The sequence below is a fragment of the Triticum urartu genome, chromosome 3A, assembly GCF_056163025.1.
Source record: "Triticum urartu cultivar PI428250 chromosome 3A, HENAU_Tu73, whole genome shotgun sequence".
NCBI lineage: Eukaryota > Viridiplantae > Streptophyta > Magnoliopsida > Poales > Poaceae > Triticum > Triticum urartu.
The window spans coordinates 181043752-181053687 of NC_141875.1; the positions used below are offsets into that span (position 1 = coordinate 181043752).

At 45.8% G+C, this 9936-nt stretch overlaps 2 protein-coding genes across 2 annotated transcripts; one reads left to right on the forward strand and one right to left on the reverse strand.

Moving 5' to 3' along the window:
- Nucleotides 1–2687: 2687 nt before the first annotated feature.
- LOC147979120 (protein FAR1-RELATED SEQUENCE 6-like) lies at nt 2688–4624 on the forward strand. Its single transcript, XM_087515048.1, has 5 exons — nt 2688–2841; nt 2941–3155; nt 3302–3678; nt 3873–4018; nt 4344–4624. Exons 1-5 carry the CDS (start codon nt 2688–2690, stop codon nt 4622–4624), a joined length of 1173 nt encoding a protein of 390 aa, XP_087371174.1.
- Nucleotides 4625–5937: 1313 nt separating this feature from the next.
- On the reverse strand, nt 5938–7362 carry LOC147979121 (uncharacterized). The gene is made up of 3 exons (XM_087515049.1): nt 7282–7362; nt 7032–7178; nt 5938–6492 (listed from the first exon to the last, which is right to left on the reverse strand). Exons 1-3 carry the CDS (start codon nt 7360–7362, stop codon nt 5938–5940), a joined length of 783 nt encoding a protein of 260 aa, XP_087371175.1.
- Nucleotides 7363–9936: the final 2574 nt, after the last annotated feature.

Consider the following 9936-nt stretch of genomic DNA (forward strand, 5'->3'; position numbering starts at 1 on the left):
TTACTTTGTGGAAAGAAATCATTTGCTATTTCTATAAAAATGCAAACAGTGAAAGAAAAGCAAATAAATAAAAAGAAATAGAAAAGGGAAAAGAAAAGGACCTACACTACTGGACCCAGGCCTATCAAGAAAAACAGCCCAGCCCACCTCCAGCATCCCTTACCTCATGCTACAGGAGGCAGAGGAAGGCGTCGCGCGCATCCGAGCCGCCTTAGCCATGGATGGGAGTTAATTGCACAGAAGTACCACAATTCGGGCATCACATGTAGATTGGTACCATGATTGCTAATTTTTGTGTGTCAGTACCAACATTGGTGTAAGTTTTTGCAAATTAGGCTAAAACATGTATTTATACGTATTGACGCCCGATCCGACAACTCGGGCCCACCCGTCAGGTGCCACGCTGGCCAATCGGCGCGTGCCCGCGCGTGCCCACGTGCTGACTAGGACGAGCCGGTGCGCTGCTGCTCTCCAACCTAGTCCGGTCGCACCAGTTCCAGCCCGGCCGCACCATTCCCCTCCCCTCCTCCTCCTCGCTCGAACCCTAGTCCATGGCGTCGGCGATTCCGCCAGGCGGCGGTGAGGGCGTCCACAGCGGTGGTGAGATGCCGTTCTGGCCTCCTAGCGGAACGGCTGGCGTCGACTGGGATGGCGGCGACGACTCCAGCTCCGCGTACTCGACCGACGACGAGGAGTCGATGTTACTCACCATGGAGCAGCGGTTGCGGTTGGCGCATCAGTGGGTGGCGAACCCTAGCAGCAGCCATGAGTTGACGCATGGACTTGGCGGCGTGCTATAAGTACCCTTGTCCTCTTCCTCCTCTGATTTATCCAATTGGGCATTTTTAGGGTTTGTTCATCTTCTGCTTTATCCAGTTGGGGATTAGGTTTTATCCAATTGAAGTGACTAGTATAGGACAATTAAACTAACCTAGTAACATAGTGTATTGCACTCTCAAATTAGTTCAATGACAGTAAAAATTTGCGATTATTGTGGCTCTCCAAGTTGTTCTGTACTATCTGGTACTGTTACTTTAAATTGTTTTGTACTGTACTGTTGCTCTCCAAATTTTGCTATTGTGCTCAATTAGTAAATAATAGACTTACACGTTACTTTAAATTGCATTGTACTGTACTGTTGCTCTGCAAATTAAGAGTAATTATAATGAATACATGAAATTTAATTTGTTCTGTAGTTTGGATGAAGACATTTGGGAAGTAAGGATCCATTTTGATGCAAGAGAGCCATTGGAGATGAAGCTGTGTGGTTCAGATATTACTTATCTGAATTTGGTTGCAGTGATGGAAACCCAAGGATTTAATGCATATGATTGTTTGTTTCACATTGAAAATCCATCTTTAGGAGAGAAAGGGCTGGATTTGGTAGACAGTCATGCAGAATTACAGATGATAAAGAGGAAGATCCAGGACAAATTGGTGCTTAATTTGCTAGTCAGGGCTTGTCCACCCCGTGATACTAATTTTGAGAGCCAGCATTTTGAAAAGCCAGACTTGTCCACTGTGGTGTACCAAGAGCCTCTTGTTTATGATCTGAGTGAGCCTCCTATCTTAGCTGTTGATAAGGAAGGAGTAGTCTTTGACAGTCAATGTAGCACACATCACCCTGCTGGTCATGCTGGTGTTTGCACACAAGAAAGCAAAAATGCAACAGACAAGTTGAAAGCAGTTTTGGAAGAAGAAGAAGAGGGATATCAAGGATTTGAGGCTTATGAGGACAGTGATGCCTCTGATGAGGATGGTCAAATTGGAAGTGACCCTAATTACATGGTTGATGATGAAGATGTAGAGGTGGAAGAGGGAAAGAGACAGAGAGAGCTAGAAGCACAAGAGGAAGAATCAGATGATGATCAATCAGAAGAGGAAGAAATGCTGCATTATGAGGGTGACACTGAAGTTGAGGACCCATTTGAGGTAGAACAAGATAGGACTTTTGAACAAGAAGAAGAAACTATAGTTGAACCTGTAAAGAAGAAGCAGAAGCTGCTAGTTAGAAGAGGCCCAACTACTAGGTCACATTGTAGTGAGCTACCAGAGGTTGAACCTGATTTCAGACCATCATCAGATGAAGAAGAGAAGGGGTTGTTGAGGGATAGTGATGATGATGGTTTTGAGCCACTCTCTTTTGTCCTACCAAATAAAAGGAAGAGTAGGGCAAAGAAAAGGCCTGCTAGGAAGTGGTATAATGAGAAATTGGAGCAACCACATGAGCAACTGTGTATGAAGTTGTGTTTTAGGGATCAGCATCAATTCAGAGATGCTTTGTTGAATTTGCACATCACCTAGGCCAGGAATTTCAGGTATCACAGGAATTCAGATTAGAGGATAATTGTTGAGTGTCCAGATAAACAATGCCACTTCTTAATGGTGGCAGCAGTTATAAAAGGGGAGAAAACCTTTGTAATTAAGAAGATGAGACTAGAACACACTTGCCTAGTACCACAGAGACCACCAGGGTTAGTGCTAAGTGGCTAGCACAGAAATATGAGCATCTCTTTAGATATGATATAACTACTGGTATTCAGACTATAATTGATGCATGCAATGAAAAATATGGTGTAGATGTGCCCAAGTGCATGGCATATAGGGCAAAGAACATAGCTATTGAAGCTGTGTTAGGAGATCACAAGAAGCAATATCCTAGGCTTAAAGACTATGCTCAGACTGTCATGGACACAAACCCTGGGAGCAGAGTAATAGTCACTACTGTTACTCCAACACCAACTGCAAGAATACCCTACCCAGGCCCAAGATTCAATGCCATGTTCTTTTGCATGAATGGAGCAAGGGAGGGGTTTCTCAATGGGTGTAGGCCATTCATTGGTTAGTTCCTAAACCTTGTGCACCATTTACATATTGTAGAGTACTACATTTTGTTTCTCACTTCAATGTATTTAATGTTTGGAAATGTTGATTATGCAGGTGTTGATGGGTGCTTCATTAAGCTCACTACAGGTGCTCAACTCCTTGCTGCCACTGGTAGAGATGGCAACAACAACATATATCCACTGGCATTTGGCATAGTTGGACAAGAGGACAAAGCTAGTTGGTGTTGGTTTCTACACCAACTGAAAATTTGCCTAGGGGGAGAAGTGGGCAAGTTTGGACCTTATACTATAATGTCAGATAGACAAAAGGTATGTGTTTTGCAGAAGTGTTTACATTAGCTTAGAGTTTCATTATGTTTTGCACAAGTGTTTATAGTAGATTAGAATGCATATTTAATTCATTGGTGCATATTTCTTTAGGATGTAGCTTAGACTTGTTATATTGTTTGTGTCAGGGGTTACTGTATGCAGTGAATGCTGTGTTTCCAAATTGCAACCAAAGGTTCTGCCTTAGACATATATATGCAAATTTCCAAAATGCTGGGTTTAGGGGTGAAGATCTTAAGAAGTGCATGGATAATGCTAGCTATGCCTACAATGAACACAAATTTAATATTGCAATGAATGATCTTAGAGCTGAAAGTGAGGAAGCTTGGGAGTGGCTTACTGCAATACCAAAAAAGACATGGGCAAGGCATGCATTTGACACAAACTGCAAGACTGACTTGGTAGTGAACAACTTGTCTGAGGTGTTCAACAAGTACATTCTAGATGTTAGGAGAAAACCTACAAGGACAATGTGTGATGGGATAAAAGATAAGCAGATGGTGAGGTGGCACATGAAGAGAGAGAGTGTGTTAAGGAAGCAAGATGGGAGATAACACCTCATTACAGTGAGAAGCTAGAGGCTGAGAAGGAGAGGGCCAGATACTGCAAGCCAATACAGGCAGGGGTCAACTTATGGAAAGTTACAAGTGGGCAGCAAACACATGCTGTCAACCTGGAACTTCAGACATGTGGATGCAGGAAGTGGGACCTTAGTGGCATACCTTGCAACCATGCCATCTCTGCAATAAACAAGGCTAAAAGGAAACCAGAGGATTATGTCAGCAAATTCTTCAAGAAAGATTTTTATGCTGCAGCTTATGAACCAATGATCTTTCCTGTGCCTGGTGAGCATGATTGGACAAGGACCCCTGGTCCAGACATAGAACCACCTGCATTCAAAATCAAGAGAGGAAGAAGGAAAGAAAAGAGGATCAAGGGCAAATTTGAAGTACCAAAGCCAAAAGAAACTTCAAGAATGGGGACCATAACATGTGGCAATTGTGGTCTCCAAGGGCATAGGTACACAAACTGTCTTAAACAGTTGAAGCCTGAGCTAGCTTTGAGGAAGAATAAGCATGTGGTAATAATTTTTCACCTTGAAATATACTAATGTTTTCTTTCTTGTACATTTCTTTCTAGCATTATTAATTGTTTCCTTTTCTTTGCAAGGCTACTCCAAGTACCTCACAGCCAAGAGTTGCTGGTCCTTCTACTCCACCAACAGCAAGACAGCCAAGACCTGCTGCTTCTGCTCCTACACCACCATCATCTGGAAGAAGAGGAGCTGGCAGAGGAGCTGGTGCTACTTCTACTACAACACCACCATCTGGAAGAGGAAGGGGAGCTGGCAGAGGAGCTGGTGCTACTTCTACTACACCACCACCATCTGGAAGAGGAGCTGGCAGAGGCAGAGGAAGAGCTGGAAGAGGTGCTCCCAGGCAATATGCTGACATTCCTACTGATGGCACACACACTGGATGGATGTCCTACTTCAATGCTAGCATGGGAGGAGGAGGAGCCATGTAATGTGAAATATTGTGGTGTTATTTTGGTTGAACTTGATGCTTGAGGTGGAGTACTAGTGGAGTACTCTAGTAATGTTGAACTTGATGCTTGTAATGTTGAACTTGAGGTGGAGTACTGGATATGTATAACTTGCTACTGGATATGTGGTTGAACTTTAGGTGATTATCTGAATGTTGAACTTTAGGTGGTTATCTGAATGTTCACCTTTAGGTGGTTTTCTGAATGTTGAACTTTAGGTGGTTTTCTGAACTACCAGTATTTGCAAAGCAGTACCAAAATTGCAGTTACTTGTGACAAATTAGTACCAATACTGCTGCTATCTGTTGCATGTCAGTACCAATATTGGGGCATCACATAACATGCAGTACCACATTTGGGGATTCTGACATGTGGGACAGATACCTCTTCTACTATTAAATTGACAGCACCAGATCTCAGAGTGGGGAACGAAACTAGGGTTCATCCACGGAGCCACCTAAGCCTAACCATTAGGGTTTACGGTGATTCGGGGTCGACGGAGCCACCTAAGCCTAACCATTAGGGTTTATGGTGACTCGGGGTCGACGGAGCCACCTAAGCCTAACCATTAGGGTTTACGGTGACTCGGGGTCGAGGAAGCCACCTAAGCCTAACCATTAGGGTTTACGGTGACTCGGGGTCGAGGAAGCCACCTAAGCCTAACCATTAGGGTTTACGATGACTCGGGGTCGACGAAGCCACCTAAGCCTAACCATTAGGGTTTATGGTGACTCGGGGTCGACGGAGCCACCTAAACCTAACCATTAGGGTTTACGGTGACTCGAGGTCGACAGAGCCACCTAAACATAGGCTTCCAATGCATGATATAACATAACCATCTAATAATCCAGTGCTAACATAACCATCAAATAGTCTTCCAATGCTAACATAATCATCAAAACCTAGTGCATGAGAAATCATAATCTGAAGTCTAGCAAACATAACATAGAATATCTGATCCAGCAAACATAACACACATAACACACAATACTTACTACAGTTCAACATATTATAAAGTACACAACCATTGTTCACAATACATAGTGGAGTTTTGATGCATAGTTCATCCTTTTCTCACAAAAGGATGAAAAGCATATCTACTACATACATACATAGCCATAGTTCATCTTACAGAAGTTCACATTTAGTAGAGCCATACACTACACAACCATCATGCCCAAAAGGTCAGCATTGCCCACTACTCTCATATTCATTTTCTTCACTTCTCTAAGATGGCCTGGATCCCCTTGATCTTCCCCTTCAGCTTCTCCTCAGACTTTGTGAGCTCTGCATTCTTCAACTCCAAGTTCATCTTAGCTTCAGTAAGCAATTGCTTATCAGTAATATGCTTCAACTTCAGGTTCTGGATGACTGTAGCTTGAGCTCTTGTCAGGTTCAGTAGCACATCATAATTCTCCTTAAACTTCTCAAACTCTGCATCTTTCTTTGCCATCTGTGCATTCATATCAGCCACCAGTTCACTTCTGCATTCATGCTGATATGTAATGGCAGACTGCAGATGTCTGAAATCCACCACCCTATCCTCCTGGAAGCTCATAAGCTGATGCACATCTTGGACTAGCTTGTCATAGTTGGCCTCCAGGTTGTTCTTCTCTTCTGTCAGATGGTGGATAGTGAAAGAACTTTCAAGATTTTCATTCACCCTAGCACTTTTGGCATCTTCAACCATTGCCCATAGCTTCAATAATGCATTCTGCATTGTTGGGGGCCACTGGTGATCAACCCATTCAACAAAGCCACAATTGCTACCTTCCTGCAAAAACAACAACAACAACAAAACAGTTCATACATCAAGTAATTACACAAAATCACTGCAGTTGCCAAAAAGAATGTCTAAATTTAGCATCAGACCACTACATTTAACAAGAGGAGCAGCCACTTGAGTAGCTGACTGACTAGTTTAGTTACTGTACTGTTCATATCAAGGAGTGTTCAAATATTTGTAAGCTACTCTACTACCACTATTAACATAAATTACTATGTTAGCACCAGACCACTACATTTAACAAGAGGAGCAGCCACTTGAGTAGCTGACTGACTAGTTTAGTTACTGTACTGTTCATATCAAGGAGTGTTCAAACATTTGTAAGCTACTCTACTACCACTATTAACATAAATTACTATGCCATTGTACTCCAGCAAAATATACTCATGCTTGACCTAAATAAGCTACTCTAACCACTATGAACCAAAATGTTGACAGCAAGGAGAGTACTCCAGCAAACAGAGTTCAATATGGCACTGACCAAGTAAGAAAAAAAATCAGTATGCCTACAATCCTACAATCCATACCGGATGTGCACATGCTAAAAACCTCCTGCCTGTGTCTGTTCCTTCAAAGGCAACAAGCCTCTCAGATGCCATGCCGTGCTTCTCACATGGAGACATCACATCCAGCTCAAGCCCCTTGTAATCTGGATCTTCAATGCTGAAAGGGACCTGCAGAAGCTCGCACAAAGACAATGGCCAAATCAAAACCTAGCGATATTAACCAAATCAAGAAATCCCAAATCTGAAACCCTAACCCTAACCCTGTACTGACCTCGTTGAGACAGTCTGTGGAGGAACACTGCATGTACGGGAGGCTAGAATGGTCGTCGCTGCTTTCGTCCTCCAAAACCATGGCGTCGGCGGGGTGGTGCGGCGGCCGGCAGCCGGGACACGGGCGGCGGCGACGGAGGAAACGAGCGACGAGGAGGAGGGGAGGGGAATGGTGCGACCGGGCTGGAGCTGGTGCGACCGGACTAGGTTGGAGAGCAGCAGCGCACCGGCTCGTCCTAGTCAGCACGCGGGCACGCGCCGATTGGCCAGTGTGGCACCTGACGGGTGGGCCCGAGCTGTCGGATCGGGCGTCAATACGTATAAATACGCGTTCTAGCCTAATTTGCAAAAACTTACACCAATGTTGGTACTGACACGCAAAAATTAGCAATCATGGTACCCATCTGCATGTGATGTCCGAATTGTGGTACTTCTGTGCAATTAACTCCATGGATGGTCTCCACGTCGCCCCCCACGACCTATAAACGCGTCCACCGAAAACCCTAGATCGAGCTCGTCCGATCCCCATTCTTTCCCCATCGTGCCCCCTCTCCTTCCGCTCGAAAACAAGCCCGCGAGAGCGCGCTGTGGCTATGTCTGTCATCGCCGTTGCCGTGGCCTAAGTACTCCCCGGCGTTGGAGGAGTTGTCCAGGCGAACCCCTGTCGACCACCGCGTCTTCTTCGAGTCCTCGTTCGTCGGGAGCAGCACCACACGACGGCATCGACCGGCTCCACCAACCTCGACCGCCGCCATCTCGCCATCGTCCTGCGAGCTCCGGCCGTCCCCAACCCCCTCGAGCTCGTCCACGACCTCCCCGCAGTGAGTCCCTCGTCAAATTCCCCTTCCCCCTTAGAATTTGTGCCGTAGCCGCCGCCCTTAAGTTCGCCCGAAGCTCCGCGTGCCCGTTGGCCTGTGGCCGCGCTCACCGCGCCTAGCCCGCGACCTGGGCTCCTCCATGCCGTGCGCACGCGCCCAAGACATCCCCTGGCCGCGTCCGCCTGGGCGTGCTGCGGCGGCCGCGCGTGCCCGTCACCCACTCGCTCGGCTGCCCATACTGCTGCTTTTGCCGCCCACACCATAGCCGCCCGCTCGCCCGACTCGCTGTTGCGGCTGCGCCCGCCGTTGGCCTCGCCCCTCGCGTTCGCTCGTGTGCTCCCCGCAGCCGCCGCAACTCGCGAGCCTCCCTGCAACGCCCTATAGCGCGTGCACACGCCCGTGGCCTCGCCGTCGCTGCCTAGCGCCCGCACGGCACCGTTGCACTCTGCTGCTACTCTGCTACAGTAACATTCAGTTACTGTAGCAGTAGCTAGCTTGGTTGCTGCTACGCTAACTGGCCCTCTGTACAGCCCCTAAACAGTAGCTAAACAATAATTAATATGAGTAAAATTCATGTGGGCATGTAGTACACTTGATAAGGTTCAAAACATCCCATTGGACCAAATTCAAAAGATGTAAGGATTAAATTCTATGAAAATCACAAAATCCTATGTTCGTAGATTTTAACAGTTTCTGGAATTAACTTCAAGTGGCACTTTTCAAGCGCAGTTTTGATCAAGCAAATGAACTCTAATATGGATGAAAGTGATACTAACATGTAGATCGCAGAGAAATGCTCACAATTGATATAAGGGACAAAATCATAGAACGTACAGAACACTAGTTATAGCCTCCAGAAAATAGCTAAGTAATGTTTAAAACTGGCGAATTCTTAGACTTAGTAAAATTTCAGGGATTTTTAGAATATTGGTTAAAACTTTAGAAATTCATATAAAATAAATCGTAGTTCAGATGAAAAAGTTTTATACATGAAAGTTTCTCAGAACAACGAGACGAATCGGAATACGCTCTCCGTTCATCTGTCACATGCCCCTAGCATAGCGAACATCGAACCTTTCCCCTCCGGTTCGTCTGTCCAAAAATGCAAACTTCGGGAAAACTTTCCCGGATGTCCCCCCCCCCTTCGCCAGTATCGCCTAGTACTGCGTTAGCTCACCCCTAGCACCACGTTTTGCCTTGTTATGCCTTGTGATGCATTGATTGCTCTGTATTTACTGTTTCTTCCCTCTCTTCTCTCCGATAGACCCCGAGACCGATGATGCCGCTGTGATCGACTACATCACCGACGACCCTTCCTTCCTGTCTGAGCAACCAGGCAAGCAAACCCCCCTTGAGCATTTCGATATCGCCCATTTCTTTCCCTCTCATGCTTGCATTAGAACTGCTACTGCTTTATGTATGATCCTACTCTGATGTATAGTCTGTTTTTGTTACCTGCTTTTATACCTTACCTGCTTATCCTAATCTTCTTAGTATAGGTTGGATAGTGATTCATCAGTGACCCCCACCTTGTCCCAGTTGCCTCGCTTTATGTTCGATGACTCGATCAACGTGATCGACGTCCAGGCCCCGACACCGCACATCACCCCCCTAGTTGTACGACTCTCTAGAGTTACCATCGAGTGCCGAGGGTGGAACCTCTTACATCACTCCTGATGAGATCTCTGTAGTGTAGCTATACGGTCGAGGTCATTGAGGGTGATTTCCTCCTTAACCACTTCCGTTACGGCTCTGTCGTGCAACCCATCAAATGTGAACCTCGAGGGTGGATCCTCTTACGTTCACCTTGACGACAACATCGAGTGGAATTCACCGGG

Bases quoted from the DNA above. Each gene is read 5' to 3' on its own strand.
- LOC147979120 (XM_087515048.1), top strand. From the start codon at position 2,688: ATGGACACAAACCCTGGGAGCAGAGTAATAGTCACTACTGTTACTCCA. The intron at 2,842-2,940 runs GTTAGTTCCTAA...TTGATTATGCAG, and splicing joins TGGGTGTAGGCCATTCATTG to GTGTTGATGGGTGCTTCATT. The intron at 3,156-3,301 runs GTATGTGTTTTG...TGTTTGTGTCAG, and splicing joins TAATGTCAGATAGACAAAAG to GGGTTACTGTATGCAGTGAA.
- LOC147979121 (XM_087515049.1), bottom strand. From the start codon at position 7,362: ATGGTTTTGGAGGACGAAAGCAGCGACGACCATTCTAGCCTCCCGTAC. The intron at 7,179-7,281 runs GTCAGTACAGGG...GAGCTTCTGCAG, and splicing joins CCACAGACTGTCTCAACGAG to GTCCCTTTCAGCATTGAAGA. The intron at 6,493-7,031 runs GTATGGATTGTA...TTGTTTTTGCAG, and splicing joins TTTTAGCATGTGCACATCCG to GAAGGTAGCAATTGTGGCTT.